The 22,216-nt window shown below is 40.7% G+C and overlaps 1 protein-coding gene across 1 annotated transcript in view; it reads left to right on the top strand.

Moving 5' to 3' along the window:
* The window catches only part of LOC132817644 (melanophilin-like), a 121,359-nt gene that overhangs the window by 42,264 nt on the left and 56,879 nt on the right, over positions 1–22,216 (top strand). The window contains exons 8-12 of the mRNA XM_060828144.1: positions 1,401–1,529; positions 3,913–4,123; positions 7,568–7,812; positions 11,098–11,197; positions 20,732–20,895. Coding sequence (XP_060684127.1) covers positions 1,401–1,529; positions 3,913–4,123; positions 7,568–7,812; positions 11,098–11,197; positions 20,732–20,895 — 849 coding nt within the window. The remainder of the gene's footprint in view (positions 1–1,400; positions 1,530–3,912; positions 4,124–7,567; positions 7,813–11,097; positions 11,198–20,731; positions 20,896–22,216) is intronic.

Below are 22,216 nucleotides of genomic sequence, written 5' to 3'. Positions count from 1 at the left end.
AAGTGGTGAGTTTGGTGACAGAGGAGCATTTAGTCAGGCACTTCAGCTAACCAGCTTAACTATTATTATGATCATTTCTTCAAGTGTTTTGTAAGGTTAACAAGCCTTAGGCAGTCAAAGGTAATATTCTGAAAAGCCAGAAGTATTCATTCCTTACTTACATTTTTAGTGACATAGCCATACTATCACTCAATTCTACAACTTAAAATTGCATAAGTAAACAGATGTTCCTGGCTATAGTTCTTTTTTCCTACAGTTCATACATCAGACATTGTCCTTTATTTATCAAAGTCCAACTCCCTCTGCTGAATGTTTGTTTCTGTTAATTCTGTCATCCACTCACTGGCCTGTCTCATTCCTTATCCTATTCGGAGTGCATCCGCTAATCTTCTGTTTTGCACTTTTCTATTTAAAGGATATTTTATGAAAAGGCACTTCAAACTGAAACTTATTTAATTCTTTTGAATCTGTACTGAGCCACACACCATCCTGACTTGGAAATCTACTACCTTTCCTGACTGTTACTGGAACTCCCCTCTAACAAGACTGTGGGTATCCCTACACCCAATGGACTGCAGTAGGTCAAGAATGTGGCTCACCATCTCCTTCTCCAGGGCATTTCGGGATAGGCAATAAATGTTGATCTTGCCAATGATACACTCAACCTGTGACAGAATAAAAACAAGTGAGGATGTTGGTGGGTGGAGACCCTGTTGCCTTTTGCCTCTACCTGAATGAAGGAACTGGCAAGAAGGCCTGTGTACAGCCCACTTGCCCTGTTGCTGACTGGGACAAATCCATTATGAGTGGTTTTAACCCAGTTACTGATGGGGACTTGTCATACAGAGAGCACAATAAGAAAATCCTATCATGGTTTCTCACTCGGGTGGATTTTGTGCTGGGTCATTATAACATTGCAGATTGCACAATGGCTAAAATTCTGATAAGCATAGATTAATGCAGTGTGTTTGCTGTCCTGAGCAGCATTCAGTAACCTCCTCAGGAATGACGTCATATGGCCATTGTCTGTGCCTTGTGACTCTAAACATAGTGAAGAACCTGTAATTGTCGAGCTATTAACTTGCCAATTTGCCATATGTTTGTTTAGTTTTTTCTCTTTAACTGTATTATCTCACAGGAGTTTGCACTGAAGTAGGGGCAGCCAGTTGCCATTACAAACTTGGTTAATACTTTATTCCTGTAATCCATCTGAAGAAGCAGTAAAAGCTTTGAAATCATTGAATGGAATAGCACAGAACAAGGCCACACCATACTTGTGCCAGCTGTCAATATTCTTCCCACGAGGTTCTGTTTTGAAAGGCTATTTTTATAAAATAAAAACACAAAGCACAAGCGTTTTTTTAATTGAAAAATTGTTAATACCTTTTCTTGTTCCCCAGTCACGCAGAAACAAACGTCTACTTTCGGTGCATCCTACTGACTTTGATATGGACTCAGAATATTCTGCCCAATCCCGCCGTCAATCTTTCCAGCTTCCTTCCCCATATTACGACGGGAATGGTTTACAGGTAATCCCCTCAGCGGTGTTACAGCTTTTTATTGTCTCACTTCAAAGCTGCTCTGACAACCGAAATACAACGTGTTTGCTGACCTGTGCAGCTGAGGGAGTTGTGGGCTGCTGCAGTCTCATGGATGAGCTTTGCAATAGGCCTTGGTATACTTTGACTAGATTTGTAGCATCCCCCCACACAAAGGAAAGCCAATTCGGCTGACCTTGTTTCTGCCAGCTTGGTGAAAGTGCTATCCAATTTGTTCCACTTCTCTATCTTTTTTTTTCCCCCTGCATTTCTTTTTCCCCTTCTCAAATATGTATGCAATTACCTTTTGAAAGCTGCCATTAGATTTGTTTCCACCATTTCCCAGCATCCATCTGGTTCTTTTGCCAGTCATCTTAAATCAACATCCTCTGGTTTTACCTCCTTTTACCCTCTAGAGAGAAGAAAATGAGTTGATCCTTGCTCCTGATTCCTTTCCCATTTGTTTCATCTGACAGATTTTCTAATATTGGATAAAATTAGCCGCGACTGTGATTTCAGTCAGCTTCCTGATATCTGGCTGCTGACTTGAAAGGCAAGTCATTCTGCAAAGTTCCAGCATGAATGAAACCTGTTAGTACCTTCAGAGGAAGAACAGAGAGCGCATAAAACCTCCCAAATTAACCTCTAGCCTCACCACCATATGTCGAATGTATTTATGCATTCAACCCTGAACATATAGCTGTTTCCCTTGGAGTTTCCATGTGTCTTATTTTTGTGTTAGTGCAGAAACATATTGACAGTTTCTGAAGAGTTAATTGAAGACTGCATTAGAGCAGCGTGTTAGTGGAATTACTGAGGAAAATCCACGTCCTTTTAAAATGCATGAAAACATCACATCAGAACATTACAGTAATAGACATTCCAAACTACATATTAATTTTCAAAACATTTTAAGAACTCCACACTTGACTGCACATACAAGTTTCAAGCCAATGCTTAGACAGACCGCATTTTTGATGTATTTTTCCTCTCTTTGGAGAGTTTTTTTTTGTTTATCAGTTTAATGCGCAAAATCACCGAACGCTGGGATGTTTTCCCATTTCAGGCATTCTGTTGTCATTTCTGAGACATCACAGCTAATTAGAAGTGGTGCCAAGTTCGTTCTACTCTAAGTCAACAAAGTGCCTTGAAATATATGAAGGCCATCCTTGCTCAACCAAATGTGAAATCATTCCCTTTCTTCCAGCAGAAAACCTGGCACATTTTGCAAATTTGATGCCAGTCTCTCGTGGTTGCATTTCCAAACAAAGTGCCTCCCTTCAATTTTCTCCAGTGTTTTCACACTGGAAGCATTTCCTCATCTTGGTATGATTCCATTTAAATTGACTGCCTTCCAATACCTTGTTCACCTGACCTCTTTTCATCCGCTGGCCCGGGCAAGAGCTGTCTGTCTCTTTTCTTCAAGAAGGATCGTGCAGCTGTTACATAAGCCTTGGGTTGCACTGACACACAGACATTTTTCAGTGTGGATTGATGGAGATAGATCAATAACATGGAACTTGTCTGCATTGCTTTCCATTCTGCAGCCCACTGTTGTAGTGGAAAGTTATAGGCACCTTGAGCAAGACCAGGTAAATCACCAGTGTCTTGAGGTACAGACATCCTTTGTTGTAGTATGGTATTGAATCCAGATGGCAATCAGCCTGTAATTTTTAAATAATTACATGACATCAAGACATGACATTCTGCTGTAAATGTATTCTTCTTTCCTTCAGTCACTCTTTCTGCATTATGGTGTCAGTAGTCAGTCAGTTATGTATCTGTCATGTACAGTAACATCAGTAAGCACAGAACCAAAATTTTACACATAAGCTCTATGATATTGTAACTTTTGAATAGTGAATGTTGTAAATGAACTTCAAAATGGCTGACTCAGCAGAATCTGGGTCTCTGGGGGATTCATCTAGTAATGATACCACAATACCACTGCCCACCAGTGGAGGTGATAAAGAGCCCTTAACTGGCCTCGAGGTGTAAGAAGCATCTTCCGTCCACCTCGTTGCTGTCAAAATGGCATGGTAATGGGAAAATGGCCAACCCAGTCTCTGCCTTCGTTTGCCATAATAAAGATTCTGTGCCACCAGGCCTGACACTAAAATGGTCAAATCCAGCCCAACATCAGTGAGCTTTTACCTAATATAGTGAAAGGTCCTTCAATCTGAAATATTAATCTCTGTTTTTAAACCTCAACGAGTGCTGCTGGACCAGCTGAATACTTCCACTGTTTTTCTGTTTTTATTTCAGATCTCCAGTATTGTGCCTTTTGGAATTACTTGTCCTTGTTTTTATTGACAGTCCTGTCTGAACATTGGCTTCAACAGAGATCATTAAAATCCTTCATTACTTTTTTCAGTCATTTTCAGAGTTCCCTTTCACTGGCAACAGTACAGCAGAAGAGAGTTCCAGGCGAGGGTCTTGCATTGGAGATACTGAGCTGACCTCAGTATTCCGGAATATCCTGCAGGAGAAAGGACAGAGGTTAATGCCAGACTCTGAGTTTAGCACTGAAGTCCGATTGGAGATCAACAAAAGAAGGAAAAGCTTGGACAAGTCTTCCAAATCTGGTATTTTTCACTTTCTTTCACTTCATACATTGAATGAACTCTGTTTGCATAAAATTATATTGTAACATTTGAATATCAAAAATGTTCTGAAGTACTAAGCTAGTTATTTCACCTCTGATCTACATCTTGTTTCACTGAGAATGACTGACAGAATGAAATACTATATGTAGGAGAAACACTCCTGTCCAGGATTCCTGACGTGCTGGGTGACCAAATCTTCTGGATTTGACAGGACTGTCCTGTATTTGAGGAGCTCGTCCCATGTCTCCAATTGGTTACTGCTGGAGTACTTTTTGTCCTGTGGTGTTGATCTTTGATTTTAGCTCTTAAGCAGATCCAGATGGGTATACTGTGCTTCCCTCACCCTTCTCACCCGTGAAGCTTGGTCAGAAAACCCATGCCTGCCACCCTTTTTTGTATGTTGTGAAATCCTTTAATTTATTCCCCAAGAGTTGATCGTCCCACCAATCCCTCCCCATCAGAAAATTCCATATGTGGTTGAGCCTGGTATCATTGCTGTCGTTGTGGGAAGCAACATCCACCATTGAAGACTGACACTCCTGGTATCCTTAGAGCTCCCAACAAGTCAGATTGGTTAACAGCTCTTGAGGTGGAAACTCTACACTGAGCCTGTTAAGATAACCTCAGTGTATTAGTAGTCGATCAATTCAGGGGATCAGGTGAGCAAGCAGCATACACCCCACCTACCCAATCCCTCCTCCTTTGATTCATTCTCAATTTTTGTTTGACTTCATACTTGCAAAATACCTTGAAGTGCTTTATAACATTAAAGGCGCTGTAGAAAAAAAAATTGTTGTTATGATCTCATCTCCTGTTCTTTAGACCACAAAAATAACCAAAGTTTCACTGAATTATTTCAGAACCCTCAACAATGGAAAAAGGCTGCAGGCATATCTTGAGTATTCTGCAACCACTATCCTTCTGTTTTAAAAGCCTCAGCAAAATAATTGAGCAGTACACTTGGTTACAGTTTCTAATCAAAAAGCTGGTACATGCGACCTAATTCCATGATGGGCACACCATCACCATGAAGACTAGAGTGTTCGTGGAGTAGACTCACCACTCCTTTATCACTTGATCAGCACAATCCCCATTCTTCGGACCTACATTGTGAACATATTTTTAAAATATATCGGGAATTGGCACATGTCCAATTATACAGTATGTTAGGTTCTTTTTCTTGAGATTCTTACATACTTGATGCAACTGCAGTACACCAACTTTTGTGAACAACCAAAATTTATAAAGCAAGTACAAGCTTTGGAGGAACCATTTAACCCTCTTCGCAATGCTTGCGGAACCGTGTCAAGAGACCTCTCTGAACAAAGGGTTGGCATGGTGGCACAGTGGCTGGCACTGCTGCCTCACAGCGCCAGAGACCTGAGTTCAATTCCCGCCTCAGGCGACTGACGGTGTGGAGTTTTCATGTTCTCCCCGTGTCTACGTGGGTTTCCTCCAGGTGCTCCGGTTGCCTCCCACAGTCAAAAAATGTGCAGGTTCGGTGAATTGGTCATGCTAAATTGCCCGTAGTGTTAGGTGAAGGAGTAAATGTAGGGGATTGGGTCTTGGTGGGTTGCGCTTCGGCGGGTCGGTGTGGACTTGTTGGACCAAAGGGCCTGTTTCCACACTGTAAGTAATCTAATCTTAAAAAAAGGGGCCAGTTCTTCCTTTGTACAAGATTTTACATCACAGTCAGTAATGTCCACAAGACAACCTGCAGCCACTTCCCCATAGTCACATGACACTCAAGACACAATGTAGTGATTTGATTATTTCCAGAATCAATGTGATGTAGATAATTCCTGAATGGCAAGATCTGGTGTAAATCTTTTTTTTTAACTGCAGGGTGTGGTCAGAATTGTAACTGCAATGTACTTATTGACTTTGAATAGCAGGAGATGACAATGTAAATTTTTTGAATAGCAGGAGATGGCAATGTAATTTTTTTTTACCTTCTACCTGCAAGACAGAGAAATACACCGCCCTATCCCCAGGACATCCAATTTCTTAAAGGTCAGCAAAACAAGTTAACCGCTCAACATCTCATTTGAACCTGAGGACAGCCAGAATTAGGAAAAAAAAATGATGAACATAAATGCCTGGTTTGAGAGGGGTATAAATATTTGATGAAAGTAGCCAAAAGGAGAACTGGGACAAAAAAACCTCTGCTGCCCCCCCTTAACCACTTCGGTGTGTCTACATAATGTAGTTTATTCACATGTACCCTCCTTGACCTTTTCAATTCGTTCCCACTTTGACCGTTCTTTGTCAATGGGAAGGAGAAATCTGCTGTGATACATCGCCATCTATATATCATGGAAAGGCCCATTAAGAGATCCATAAAATTTAATGACATTTAATATAGAAAGGTAACTTCAAATCCATAGTACTCTATTGAATGAAATGAATCAAATGAGTCTGGTAGAGTATGATAGTAACTGGAAAGAATTCCCCTTCTTTTTCCTTCTGTTTTCTCCACTCTTGCAACTCATGCTTGGAATGGCAACAGTTTGATGTCCCACCCAAATATAAACTATCCTCAGATGAACATTTCTTTTTATTATCAAAAAGCTGTGGGAATGCTGTTGCACCATGGCCCTGGTTTAAATCAATTAACTAGTCCTCAAGAGGTATTGAACATGGAGCTTCGATATTTTCAGTGCCTTTGGCACTCAGGAGTGTGCCACATGAAACTCTTTCTTTTTTTTTCCAAGTTAAAATTCACACAACACCAGGTTATAGTCCAGCAGGTTTATTTGGAAACATTAGCTTTCAAAGTGCTGCTCCTTCATCAGGTGGTTCCTTCATCGACCTGATGAAAGAGCGACGCTCCAAAAGCTTGTGCTTCCAAATAAATCTGTTGGACTATAACCTGGTGTTGTGTGATTTTTAACTTTGGAAAAAAAGAGGAACCTCGATTATCCAAAGGATACAGGTGGGGAGTAGTTTGTTCGGTTAATCGAATTCTGAAAAATCAAATGCTAGGTAGCATAGTTTAACCAAACATTGGGACCTTGCAATCTTGCTGGATAATCCAATATTCAGATAACTGAATGCCGGATAATCGAGGTTCCTCTGTAAACCTGTTGGACTATAACCTGGTGTTGTGTGATTTTTAACTTTGTCCATTCCAGCCCAACACTGACTCCTCCACATCTTTTTTTTTCAAAAATGATTTAGATATTCACTTCCAAACTTTTACATTTGGATTACATAGACTTTCAGACCCACTTTGATTATAAGTTTCTAATTTGGGAACTTCCATTCCTGGAACTAAATCAAACTTTTATAAGATGCACTGGACCAATTTTGCTAACTCATGCACACATTTCACTAAAAAAAATCATGGCTACTCTGAACACATGTTCATATCTCCCTCTATTTTTTTTCTTTGCTATTCACTTCCATGTTAATTGAATACAGATGAGGTGGTGTATCGTGAATACAGACTTCCCCGCACACGCTCAGTTCCTGGGATATGGACCTCCCTTGGAGAAGCAGAGGCTCAGCATTCAGTGCCTTACCAGAAGCATGGTGCTCAGTACTACGCTGACATGGATAGCTCTGACAATGACGGGGCTACTGAGCTTCCAGTGTATCAGCGCCACTTTGTACGACGCAGGAGTCGAAGTTCCTCACAGGAACGTTTAGGTTCTGGAGGAAGTCAGGTACATCATCAAAAAATGCAAACACTCTAGAATCTACCATTGTCCCCAATATGTATTGGTGTTGTTGAAAAACAGTTGTGTTGTCAAAGCTTCTAATCCTGCAATCATCTAGACAGAATTACAGGAATATCAAGTTCTAATGGCAATAACAGTTTACATTGTTTGAAAAGAAGGGATAGGTTAATTGACAAGTGGCTGTATCAAAAATCTTGTAAATAGGGTCCAAGCTGTTTGCTGACTGTATAGGTTTGATGCTGAACTAAGTCACATAAAAGCAATTCTGCCTGAGAATGGCTACCCTGATTAGATCATTGCTCACTGTATATCACCGAAACTCATAAGTCGATCTTATGCTATCAGTTTTGGTCCAGAAAAGTGCCCAGTCAACCTCATATTACTCTGTAATTGTCCCAAATGTCATGTGAAGATAGCCCTGATGCAGCTCCAATGCAGTAGCAACACAAATAAGGTGCTGCCATTAAACCAAAAAGGCATAATGCCTACCATACAAATGAATAATGTGGCATATGGATTTCAGTGCCATTTGATGCCAGGTGTAGCTTATTTATTCCAATAACTGATGAACTGTACTGAACAACATGAGAATTGACTATAACCGAATAGATCATGCTTGCTAAACTCAAAGCAACACTAGATGCGATTCCATAATCGGACATTGACTAAACAATCCCAAAGGTGGCAAGAATTATATCAACAGTCGACTGCAATGTGACTCGTATATACTCGCTAGAAGTTGAATACATTCACATGCAGACCCTGGTGCTTTACAAACAAAGAGAACATGCCCACGCTTTGAATCTTTTCAACAAAGCAAAATCTTGGAGACAACTATTACCTGATGCAGTCCCCTGGCAATCCCTCAGCCAATCAGAATTGAGTCACCCGGTTTGAATGTAAACAAACGTTTAGAGGTTAATTGTTCCATGACACATGGTCAATGGCAATGCTTTGGCAATCACAGCCCACTTACCAACTAATCAATGCCATCTTCTCATGTAACAGGAATTGTTGGTCATTTTACGATTTGACATTCTTGCAATTCTGTCAGGAAGATTATCACACAAAAGTTTCATCAACATGTCTTTCTCAGCAATGCTCATGGTTTGTAGAATCTAGTGGCAATTATATATCAGACAGACTTCTCATTAAGTTGGTATTTGTATCGTAGCCTTTAAATGTAGTAGGTAGCATGGCAAGAGTGTTCTTTGGCTGGTGGAATTGATAGGTGACTGCAACAGTCTTTTCTGGCTCTGTTTATTGCTCTGAATAAAACCCATCTGCAAATGCAGATGCGTTGCCAAAGGAAAACATAAGCCTGTGATAAGCACTGAATGTTAATGATAGATATTTTTTTTTCCTCACTGTGTACAATGAGTTTTCAACCTTCCTCTGTCGGAACAAGAGGATTAGGGGTAGGCCGCTCAGTCTCTCAAACCTGCTTCGCTATCCAATTTGATCATGGGTGATCTGCACCCTTATTCTGTTCATCCTTTTTGCTTCACTGCACTTTCTTCTAACAATGACTTACCTGTTTCAATCTGGAAGATGCAAATTATTCCTGTGACCAATACGATATAGAACAACTAAACAATTTTTTTCCCCCATTGCTGGCTTATAGGGGTTTCCAAAAGGAAAGAATGCCAAAAGCTTAAGTTCAGATGATGGCTTTGGAATTGCACATTGTGTTGGTGTTTCAGTGTTGTTACTGGGACACAGGGCTGCAAAGAAAATAGAATTAGTTCTCAGCACGAGCAGCCTCGATGTAACGTGCACCATTTTTTGGGCCCTGCTGAGGATGCAAACACGTGCAGGTTGGCCTGAGTATGTCAGCACTGGCTGGCCATGATTGTTTCTCGACCTTCTTCCAGCTGGTCTTTGTGAAAGATGCAATTTTGGACCAACCTGGGTTGCCCATCCCCTTGATGCTGGCAACCAATTTAGCACATTCTCTCTTGTTTAGGAAACTGGGATTTTTCATTTGGATGCAGCGACACGGTTTAACTTCTTGGAGATTTACAGGCCCTTCCTGCCTACATGTGTTAGGGCACCGCCAAAGTTGCCAGAAAGTGGGATTTCCCCTCCACTGGTGTCCTGGCAGAATTTTTTTTTTTTGATTTTGTCTTTTAATTTTTAAAAATCCTGTTGCTAAGTCTGCTTATTGAAGCACCCTCTAATTTCAGTTCTAAGAATCAACCTCAACCCTAAATGGAAAACAAACTTGTCTCCAATTAAGGAGGTGCACTGCTCAAAAGTTCAGTCAATAGCCTGTGTTCTGAAGGTAGGTTTAGGACCAAGGAATACACCCAGCCCATGTTTCTTGCTGCCTAACATGACAATTCAGCTCACTGTTTCAAAAGGGTGGGGCACTGTGGTGGACCTCAGCTGAACTTCGATTGTCTAACAGAAAGGCCAAGACTAGAAGTAAAGACTGCACTGATTTCACTGATGTAACAGACAGATACAGGTTTAACCTTTTTTTTAATTGAAGATTCAGCAAATTATACCTGTCACAAAGTATTGTAGATGCCGTTTTTGTTCAGTTCTCTGCTGCTTCAAATGAATTATTTCAGTCTCATTTCATTTTCTGCATCTCACTCTCGCATCTTTTTACCTTTTGATTCTCTACATGCACCATATGCTTTGCTTGTAGCTTTGAAAGGCGATCTTTACTATCAGAGTAAATATGAGGAATGGTGCACACTTAGTCTATTAATCAAACATAGGTTCCCCACAGTGTGGAAGCAGGCCATTCAGCCCATCGAGTCCACACTGACCCTCCGAAGAACATCTCACCTAGACTCACTCACCTATCTTATCCCTGTAGCCCTGCTTTTCCCATGGCTATTCCACCTAGCCTGCACATCCCTGGACACTATGGGCAATTTAACATGGCCAATCCACCTAACCTATACATCTTTGGACTGTGGAAGGAAACTGGAGCACCCGGAGGAAACCCACACAGACACAGAGAGAGAATGTGCAAATTTCACACAGATTGTCGCCCGACGACAGAGTTGAATCCAGGTCCGTTGCATTATGAGGCAACTGTGCTACCCGCTGTGCCACCATGCCACCTCTTTGGGGCTGTGGTAAATGCAAGCTGTGATTTACAATTAGGTCAGCAGCAAATATTTGGGTTTGGTGTGCACCATTTTTTCTGACACTGAAGATCTTCTTTAAACCTATTCAATTATAAATTTGTTTCATCCTGCTGGTGGTGGTGGTGGTGATCTGGTGATGGCTTGAAACATTGCTTATCCACAGATTTCCGATTTGTCCAGACGCATGTCTTCCATTGAGCGCATGCTAAGCAGACTGGAAGAGAAGATGACTCCTAGCTCTGTAGAGGTAATCAATCACAGTTGTAAAATTATGATTAATGGGTGCTTTCAAATGAAGCAAGTTAAAAATAAAAAAAATACACTTTGTACTTTTAAATTATCAATAAGTATGATATATTTTTGATTGTAGACTGCCAAGGAAAGTGACTTTAATATTTCCTGTTTGGGTTTGCTGCCTGACAGCTGAGGTTTTGCATAAAACTTCCAAGAGGCTGTAATTATGCTGATTTCTGGATTTGTCTGAACGATAACAATTCACTTATCCACAATTTACCAGAAGGGAAGGTCATCCATACCTGAAGGTACCTAAAGCAGGATTGCTGGAGAACTTTTGGATGAAATTGAACTTGTAAACAAGTTAACTTATATTCCAGGATGTTCGGTCTCCCAAACCAACCCTACATTGTTTTTCTGTTTATTCTTAATATCTATGTTGCATGGTTTCATCTGACCTGCCAAAGAAAAGACACCGTACAACCTTCCCTCTTGGTAATCCACATGCGACAGCTGAACTTGGCATTTTTTCCAGGTGTATAATTTGCACAGGCATGTAATTAGGCAGATGAAGCTTTTTGGCTACCCTCACCATCTTCACTGAAGTGGAAGGGGATGAACAATTAATAAAGGAAAGTTTGGTCGGTAGAATGATAATAGGGTCAGATTGAACTTCCCAGTATGGCTGGGGTTAGTAAGATAAGAAGGAAAGATGTAAAACCAAAACCTCAAATCTCTAAACCAACTCACCTTGAACTTTCCATTGACAGTTCTAACAGATGGAGGCAGACGTTTGATGGCAAGTCTGTTACCAAGAAGCACGCTTGTTCATTTAATTGTTTTAAGAGGATACACTATCACCTTTTCCCCTTAAACAAAGAAAATGACAGCACAGGAACAGGCGCTTTAGCCCTCCAAGACAGCGCTGATCCAGATCCTCTCTCTAAACCTGTTGCCTATTTTCTAACAATCTGTATCCCTTTGCTCCCTGCCCATTCCATGTATCTTTCTCGATACATCTTAAGTTATGCTATCATGCCTGCCTCTACCACCTCCGCTACCACCGCTTTCCAGGTACCCACCACCCTCTGCATAAATACCTTCCCTTAAACTTCTCCCCTCTCATCATGAACTCATGACCTGTAGTAATTGAGTCCCTTACTCTGGGAAACAAGCTTCTTGCTATCCACCCTCTCTATACCTCTCATGATTTTGTAGACCTCAATCAAGATTCCCCCCCCCTCAACCTCCCATCTCTCTAATGAAAATAATCCTAATCTACTCAACCTCTCTTCACAGCTAGCACCCTTCATATCAGGCAACATCCTGGTGAGCCTCCTCTGCACCCTCTCCAAAGCATCCACATCCTTTTGGTAATGTGGCAACCAGAACTGTCCCAGTATTCCAAATGTGGCTGAACCAAAGTCCTATACAACTGTAACATGACCTGCCAACTCTTGTCCTCAATACCCTATCCAGTGAGGGAAACCATGCCTTTTTGATCACTCTATCGACTTGCATTGCCACCTTCAGGGTACAATGGACCTGAACACCCAGATCTCTCTCTGTACGTCAATTTTCCCCAGGACTTTTCCATTTACCATACAATTCGATCTAGAGTTGGATCTTCCAAAAAGGCATCACTTCACATTTTCCCGAATCGAACACCATCTGCCATTTCTCCATCCAACTCTCCTTGGTTACAACAACTCCATGATCAGAAAATCCAGGGAGTTGAGCGCTGCTACATGTTTCTAGCACTGTTTGTTGGCCAAGCAGAGTGTATCCCTGACGTAGCAACGCCATAGCAGTACCCCAGAGCTCCAGCGCCCTCCCAAAGCCCTTCAGGATCTGCAAACATTTCCCCTCCCCCCACATTGTCGAAGCACCATGCATTCATTTACTCCACTTGCCTCTCATATGACTGGTATTGCTGCAAACTTCATACACATGTCTCTCAGCTTCCACAGACTCCCAGCTATTCTGAGAAGACAGCATGTCAACCAAACACTACACATTGCAACACACTCAATTACATTCTTCCCCATTTTCTTGCAGGACAGGATTGTATATGACAGCAGCTATAGCAAAGATTAGGTTGAGGACAGGCATTGCTGCATCACCACCTTACCACGGAAGCAACAAGCCCTGGATGTTTTGATACAGCGAGGTTGATAATTTGAATTGCTATCATGATCCAGGATTATATTACTGCGTTATGCACCTCAGAAAGCTCCTTTCATCCATGTTTTGCAATTGTTATGAAGAATATACTGCAGATAGTTTGATCGTCAACTCTTTGCTTTCTATCCAGCATTCATTGCCATCACCCCAAGCTTCTCCTTGTGTATTTAGACTTTCAGTGTCCCCATAGCCTGTCACCAGCCAGTAGGACATAAGGATGAAAGCCTAGAGGGAAACTATCACTTGACCTGACATTCATGGCCACAAGCTCAGTAATGACACCGCGTGTAATAGAAGGTGGTGTAGAAGCAGGAGCTGCAAGTTGTGAGTACCTCAGAGCAAGTGGGTTTCAGCCAGCTTGGTGAGGAGGAAACACACATGCTAACTCCCTAGAGAATGCAGTTGCACACTAGATCCATTGCCAGTGTGGATTCTGAAGAGTATTGTATCAGAGGCGTTATACACTGAGATGCTTGGTATGCACATACTTCAAAGCAACAGTCTTATCAGTGTTGTGACATTATTAAAACTGGCTGCAAGATGGCAGCTGTCAGTCAGTGCTTCAGAGTAGAAGTCACATGATTATGGCATTGCTACTGAGTGCATTTCTAGCTCAAACACCCCTCTTTTCAACCGACAAAAAATTACATGCTTCACAAACCCTACATGAACTCTCGCTTATTGAAAACATTGAAGGTTTGCACCCAGACTGCTTCTCCAACAATTAACTCTGACAATGCAGTATTGTCAGAATGAAACTTGGCTTTCTGATTCTCCCACTCAAGCCTGTTGCTGTATTTGTCTTCAGGAGCTTTTTTGGCAATGGGTAGAGGAGTTTGGGTTCAGTGTGACATTAGTCTTTGTAATGGATTACTTCCACTACCATCAGTAGGTGTGTTTCTTTGGAGGATTGCTTTGTATGCAGACACACTGGACTTATCTGATCACTTCATGATTCCTTTGGTGACTCCCATAGCCATTCAGCTTTTGAAACTGTTTGCGGTTAGTGTGGAGATGATGTATGATATTGAATTTTCCAATTGTTAATGAAGCAGCTGGATTTTTCGCTCATGGACTGAGAGCATTATCACTCACCACCATGTCAGGAATGCTGCGAATAGCCAAGTGTGCTGTTCGGCATTCAGCAATTCCAACAACAATTGTTGAAGAACACTGCCAGGCATCGGCATTGAGGTCCTCATTGAGAAGAGAATCCTGCGATAATGAAGAAATCTGCCCACAGCATGATTGATGGTCTGTCTGTGATTTCATATGTGACCAGAGGCTCTCTAGCTTTCTTAGCTGAGTCATAGAGATGTACAGCTTGGAAACCGACCCTTCAGTCCAACTCGTCCATGCCAACCAGATATCCCAATCCAATCTAGTACCACCTGCCAGCACCTGGCCCATATCTCTCTTCCTATTCATATACCCATCCAGATGCCTTTTAAATGTTGTAATTGTAAAGCCTCCACCACTTCCTCTGGCAGCTCATTCCATACACGCACCACCCTCTGCATGAAAAAGTTGCTCCTTAGGTCCCTTTTAAACTTTTCCCCTCTCACCCTAAACCTATGCCCTCTAGTTCTGGACTCGCCCATCCCAGGAAAAAGACCTTATCTACTTACCCTATCTATGCCCCTCATGATTTTATAAACCTTTATAAGGTCACCCCTCAGCCTCCGACGCTCCAGGTAAAACAGCCCCAGGCTATTCAGCATCTCCCTATTGCTCAGATCCTCCAACCCTGGCAACATCCTTGTAAATCCTTTCTGAACCCTTTCAAGTTTCACAACATCTTTCCTAATTTCAAAGCTTTGTATTGTCAGTGTGGTCCTTGAAGTTGTTTGACTAGTAGAGTTTATTTCTTGCCTCCTTCCGCCTTGATTCAATTCCCTTGATAGTTTGCATAGATACATTTCAGCATCTCTCCTCTCAAACTCCTTTGGGATAATGATTCAATTTCCTCTGGGAAAAGAAAAGATCTTGGGCAGCTAATTCATCTATGCATGCCCAATACATTTTGAGAACATTAGATGTTAGAGCAGATTTGTTGAGGTGGGGACCTAACGGAGGTGTACAAAATTATAAAGAGTATTGATTGGCTGAGTGGGAAGAAATATTTCTCCTGGGTAGAGGGAACAATAACCACGGTGCAGAGGTGTAAGGTAAGGGGCTGGAGGTTTAGAGGAGATTCGAGGACACCCCAGAAAGGGGAGGTATCTGGAATTCATTGAGTGAGAGGGTGGTGGAGGTGGAACCCACATAATATTGAAGGTATATTTAGATGAACAACTTAAAGACCATAGCATGCAAGGCTACAGGCCAAGTGCGAGAAAATAGGTTTAAAATACATGGGTGTTAAATGACTGGCATGGTTATGATGGGCCAAAAGGCCTCTTTGCGTACTACAAGATTCTGATTCTTTGTATATCCTTGATGCTTTGAGGTCATCCTTTCATCACTACTTCGTGTAACACTTGGAGAGTTGCATCTTGTAATGCTTAGCAGGCTTTCTCACGCCATCATCTCAAACCTGCCTCATTAATTAAGAACTATGACCCCATAGTGTTCCACTCGTCCTGTTCTCCCACTCGTCCTGTTCTTCTGCTTGCCATGGATGGAAATTCTCATCTCTGCCAAGAATTCCTGATACCCACACCATTTTCGAAACCCAGTATGTACCCAGTCAAGCAAGTTGCTCTACATATAACACGTGCCTGTAGGAGGACAATATCCATACATGATTTGGAGATGCCGATGTTGGGGTGTACAAAGTTAAAAATCACTCAACACCAGGTTATAGTCCAATAGATTTACTTGGAAGAACTAGTTTTTGGAGCCTTCAGGTGGTTGTGGAGTATAATATCATAATACACAGAATTTATAGCAACTGTTTAGAATGTGATGGAACTGAAATTATGTACTGGGAAAAAAACTAGATTGTTTATTAAACCTCTCCTCTTTTAGAATGACCATGTTGATTTCAGTTCTTTGATATGTAAACCTTTTTTAAAGTTGCATTCTCAAGTGAACTTTAACAATAGGTGCCATGTTGTCTCAGATAATGCATTGAAGGTGTGAGGCTTAATCTTTGAAGAGCTACTCGTGGGTCGTTTGGCAAGTGAATGCAGCATGAGCTAAATATTAAAAACACCACAAAGTCTCCAGTGCGAGGCAATTTTGTGCCCCATCTGTATTTTATTGAGAGATTTTACTAATGAATATGATGCTGTGTGTACACCCCTGCATCAAATTAGTTAGCTGCATCCTCCCTTTGTCTACTTCCACAATAAAGCTAATGTCTGACTGGGTAAAGGTTAAGTCAGTTATTGCAGATTTCTTTCTTCTCCCAAGGCTGAATTATTTTCTTGCAAAACATTCTAACACACCGAATGTAGAGAGGCATAGAATTGCATTCATTAGGATATTTGAATAAAGATGCTATTAAAAGGAACTGAAGAGTAAATACATTTGGAAAGCTTCTCTGAAGGTTTATAAGAAAATTTCACTTGAATAATGTACGCAGTGTATTAACTGGGAAAAAAAACAGTTTGTTTGTTACTTTGAAACAGGATATGTAATACTGCAAGAAATGGTTTTTTGGTCTGAAAAGGTTCATTGAAAAGGTTACAAGCAAGAAGCTGGAAAGGTGGAACTAATTGGATAGCTCTTTCAAAGAGTTTGCGTTAGCAGAATGGGCCAAATAATGTCCTCCTATGTAACATGTTTCTAGAGCAGTGCTCAGTAGCTAATTAATGGATGATATTTGATTAATCTAATTGAATTTTTGATGAAGTAATGGTTTGACAAAACAATGCATTGGAGGTTATCTGTATGTATGTTAAGAAAGTGACGAAGTATTGCATAAAAGACAGGTTAATGAATTTGAAAATCATGGAATCAGAGGGTCTGTGTTGTCTTGAGTGAGAATAAAAGGCTTAAAGCCTGAAAAGAGATATCGAATATTGGGTTGAACAATTTCAAATCCTAACCGATGTTCCCATTTGTTTTTCCGATGCCAAATGGTAGCAATGGTTCTGTTGTTTTATTATTATTTGCTCCTCTGGACCCTTCGTTGTTCCTTTTCTCATTATTTCTTTTCTTTCCACATTCTTTCCTTCCTCCTTTTGCATTGCATCATCACCCCTTTTTGATATTTAATCACTTTTGCCTTCCATACTATCACTGACCCTCCATTTTATTTTCTTTTATTTTCATTCCTCCTTTTCACTTAGTCCTTGCTTACAAACTGTTGTAACTTTAATGTTTTCCATTGTGATGAAAGAGCACGAAAATCTTTAATCTTGTTTCTGTCTCCACAGATGCTGCCTGACCAGCTGAGTGTTTCTGGTATTTTCTGGTATTATTTCAGATCTCCAGCACTTTCCCGTTGTTAAACATTGATCAAACTAATTTTGCATTGATCAACAAGTCTGCCAGCAGGACAAATGAGCCTTTTTTTAAAGAACAGTTCTGAGGAAGACGCTAGAACTGAAATGTTAACCTAGAAACTCATTGCTTAGGTACAATGTAATAAAAAGAACTGAGTTCTCAAGGAGAGCAGTCTGAGGTCCTGTGTGATCAAAGAAACCATCTGCTGATGAGCATCGTAGCGTTGCAGTAGATAACTTACAAACCCAAAAGGTTTTCTCAAAAGTGTACAGCCTAAGTTGTTGTTTGATTTATTGAGTACTCAAAGAAGAAAAGCTTTCTGGGTTATTATTTTATAGTGAGCACTATCAATGGCCATGATTCCACAGTGTAGGAAGGACAGGGATCAGTCAGTATTCCCAATCCTGCAGGGAACACTAGTATTCTTTGATGACTCACAATTGAATAGTCAGCCAACATTCAATGTCCAGAACAGTAAGTTGCAGAATACTCCCTTGACTGAGGTAGCGGACCACAGTGGTATATGGGGAATGTGGTGTAAATGAAGAAGGGAAACTTGGGACGCTACCAACTAAATTCCCATTGCAAAACTTCTCAGTTCCAATATGTAATGTGTTCAAGTGGCAATGCTTAAAGTTTTTTACTAGAGACAAGCTGATGATAAATATGAACTTCTAACCCTGTGTAGGATATTTCAGTGTCTTGGAGGAAATAAATTACAGGCAAAGTTAAATCGTTGATAAGAAAAAAAAGTGATTGAGAGCAATTAATTTTTTTTAAAAAGTATTCTGTTATTTATTAACAGGAACACAGAATGAAAGACCAAAGAGGTTATGTTAAACTTTAACTCGGTCTCAGCTGGAATATTGCGTTCAATTCTGCCTGCCACAATACACAATCTGAAAGCATTGGAAGGAGCGGTAGATGACATTTATGAAAACAATTCCAGGAATGAGAAACTTCAGTTACAAAGATAGTTTGGAGAAGTTATCTTTGAGAGGGGCAGGCTGAGATTTGATGGATGTAATCAAAATCAGTGTGGCTCCCACTCATGAAAGGGTTGAGAACAGGAGGGCATGGATTTAAAGTAATTGGCGAAAGAAGCAATAGAAATATGAGAAAATGTTTAAGATGCCTGAAAAGGTGGTAAAGACAGGCTCAATTAATACATTCAAAAGAGAGAAGGAATGATGTGTGGAATTATGAAGAGGAGATGAAGAATGGTACGAGTTGAAATGCTCATTTGGAGAGTGGGTAGACACAGGGGGCTGAATGGTCTCCTTCTGTAGTGTGAAATTCCATGGTTGTATGGATGTGTATCTGAAGTTCAGTAGCCTGCATGGCTCTAGGCTAGGTGCCGGAAGATGGGTGGCCAACTTCTTTTCCATCCAGGACAAATACAATGGATTGAATGGCCTCTTTCTGTGGTCGTAATTTTCCAATGGTTGTAGGATCAGCCATGAACTTATCAAGTGAGGGGCCAAATGGTCTACACCTGCTCCAGATTTTAGGTTTGCATATTCATCAATTTTCTCTGCAATAGCTTCTTTTGAGACCTGACTCTCAGTTTGAAAATATTTTTAAGCATTTTGTTTGTTTGTTTGTTTGTTTGTTTTTAATATGATACTAATTGTTCTTCTATTACTGGGATAGGTTTGTAGTTTCTACAATTCAAACGGTTATAGAATTTTCCCTTTACAAAGTTCTGCTTTTTCTTTCTTTTCTATTATTAATTTTCTAGAATAGCAAGATAAATGTTCCATGGTAGATGATATTAAATACCTCCAAATGGGGAAACAAAAGTACTGCTTGTGCTAATATAGTCTGTAATCCATGAATCAATGAAACGCAATGAAAACTTTATCAAATAAATAGTTCAATGTTGAGGAAAGATGTTGTCAAACTTGAAACCAGAAGAGATTCACAAGGACTTTGCCAGGGTGGGAGGGTTTCAGCAATAAGGAGAGGCTGAATAGGCTAGGGCTATTTTCCCTGGAGTGTAGGAGGTTGAGGAGTGATCTTATAGAGGTATATAAAATCATAAGGGGCATGGATAGGGTGCATAATCGAGGCCTTTTTCCAGGCTGGGGTAGTCTAAAAGTAGAGGGCATAGGTTAAGGTGAGAGGGGTAAGATTTAAAAAAGGCCTGAGGGTCAACTTTTTCATGCCGAGCTGGTGTGTTAATGGAATGAGCTGCCAGAGGAAGTGATGGAAGTGGCTACAATTACATTTAAATAGCATCTAGATAGGTACATGAATAGAAAGAGTTTAAAGAGATATGGAACAAATGCTGGCAAATGGGACTAGATTAAATTAGGATAGCTGGTCAGCATGGATGAATTGAGCCGAAGGGTCTGTTTCCCTGCTATCTAACTCTATGATTGATACCAGAAATATGGGAAAGGGTGAACAAGATTGGGTCTCTTTTCTCTTGAAAAGAGAAAGCTGATGGATAACTTAATAGACACCTTCAAAGTTATGAAAAAGTAGACATAGGGATTTTTCCATTCCATGGAAGAGTTAGACTAGGGTTGGCTGGAGGTGTGGAGAACCATCAGTAAGGTCGTCGCCCAGGAATCAAATAGAGAAGTTAGAAAAAAACTTCTTTACCTAAAGAATAATGAGAAGCTGTAAATTGCAATCAATGGGAGCAGTTGAGTTGATTGGTGTGGATGTATTTAGGACATTTGATAAATGTTGGAAGGAAAATGGAATAGTGCTGCTGTCGTTAAAGTAAGGAAGGATGGGAGGAAGCTTTGGTGTAGTATAAGTGGCAGTTTAGGCAGGCTAGATCCAATTACGTGTTTCTGTGCAGTATATTCAAAAGAATAGCTCCTTTCAAGACCTGAGGATGTAGGATGCACGTAAATAGCTTGAGTTTAATCTTTTAAAATTCTCATTGAATTTGCAGTCATTGGCCAACTCTGGTGGGCTTCCAGCATCGTCTCTAGTTGATTCAGAAGCCTCAGGTCTTGATTTGACAGATGCGGACATAGAGGAGGAAAAGCTAAAGAAGAAATTGGGTGAGTTGGCCAGCAATATCAGTGACAAAGGCGCTTCATCTGATGAGGAAGAGGTAAAAAGGAAAACTGAAAGACCACAAGAAATGACTTCATCTGGTGAAGACCTACAAAGTGAGGCTCTAAAGGTATGGAATAATTACTGAGGTGAGACTAGATTTATCCTCTTGATATTGAGCTAAAGCTCACCTGGTAAGTTTTGAGAGATTACCTTGTTAGCTCATCTGGTAAATGTTGTTGTCACTTGCTGAGTATTATTACTGCTCAGTTGCTTAAGATCCATCCCTCAACAGATTGAATGACATTGTGTTAACAGTGTAGTAGTTGCAATGTGTTGTAACATCATATTCTTTAGACTTGGCTCCATACCTACTATTTACCTCCAAACAGCTTCCTCCATTTTGAAATTTCTTTCCAGAGGAAGGCATCATACTATAATGAGATATTACCTTACCGAATGGGAGAGCACTCAAGAATGCTTCACTGAGATAATCCTGAAACCAAGACAAGTGGCTAGTTTGACAGTACTGTTGGAAGCAGTGCGGAAATCTAACTTTAAACTGCACATGCTGGAAATATGAAACAAAATCAGAAATAGCTGGAAAATCTCAGCAGGTCTGGCAGCATTTGTGAGGAGAAAGCACAGTTAATGTTTTGGGTCCTGTGACATTGTTCAGAACGGAAGAGTCACTGGACCTGAAACTTTTAAGTTGAATCTGAAGCTTTCTATCCTGGCAATCGAACTTTGTCTGGCTTTCTTGTGGTGGGTTTGTGCTCGATAAAAGGGGGAAAAATGGAGAAAACAAGAACTTAAATGTTGAAGTCAGAGTTATTGAGCGATGGCACACACTTTCCTGCCAGTGTGAAAACTGAGCAAGCCCTGAATAAAACTGAGCTGAAATCATGGAATCACACAGTATACAAGAAGCTCTTTGACCCATTAAATCTACAAATATAACACCTACTTTAAATCTACACTAGTCCCACTTTCCAGCACTTGGCCCATAGTTTGAATGTTGTGATATTTCAAATGCCCGTCCAAGTACTTTGTAAAGCTTGTGAGATTCCTGCTTCAACTACCCTCCCAGGCAGTCTATTCCAAATAGTTGAAGCAGGAACCTCACAAATGGAATAGACTCTGGGTGAAAGTTTTTATTTCCTTTAAACCCATCCATCTTTCTTCATAAAATTGTATCTCCCCCCGACCTTGTTATTGACTCTTCAACTAAGGGAATTTGCTTTCTTGTCAGCTTATAAATGCTCCTTGTACATCTTACACATCTCAGTCAGCTCCCCCTCTCAGCTTATCTAGCCTGTCTTCATAGCTAAGCGATGCCATCCCAGGTAACATCCTGGTGTATCTCCCAGCATCCCCTCTCCAGTGCAATCTCATCCTTAAATATGAGTGGTATGAAGTGAATACTTTGGGTGGCGTGATGGTGAGAGAAT

The sequence above is a fragment of the Hemiscyllium ocellatum genome, chromosome 7 (assembly GCF_020745735.1).
Source record: "Hemiscyllium ocellatum isolate sHemOce1 chromosome 7, sHemOce1.pat.X.cur, whole genome shotgun sequence".
Classification (NCBI taxonomy): Eukaryota; Metazoa; Chordata; class Chondrichthyes; order Orectolobiformes; family Hemiscylliidae; genus Hemiscyllium; species Hemiscyllium ocellatum.
Note: the sequence above shows the minus strand (reverse complement) of the source record. Positions and strands in the feature narration are given on the sequence as shown.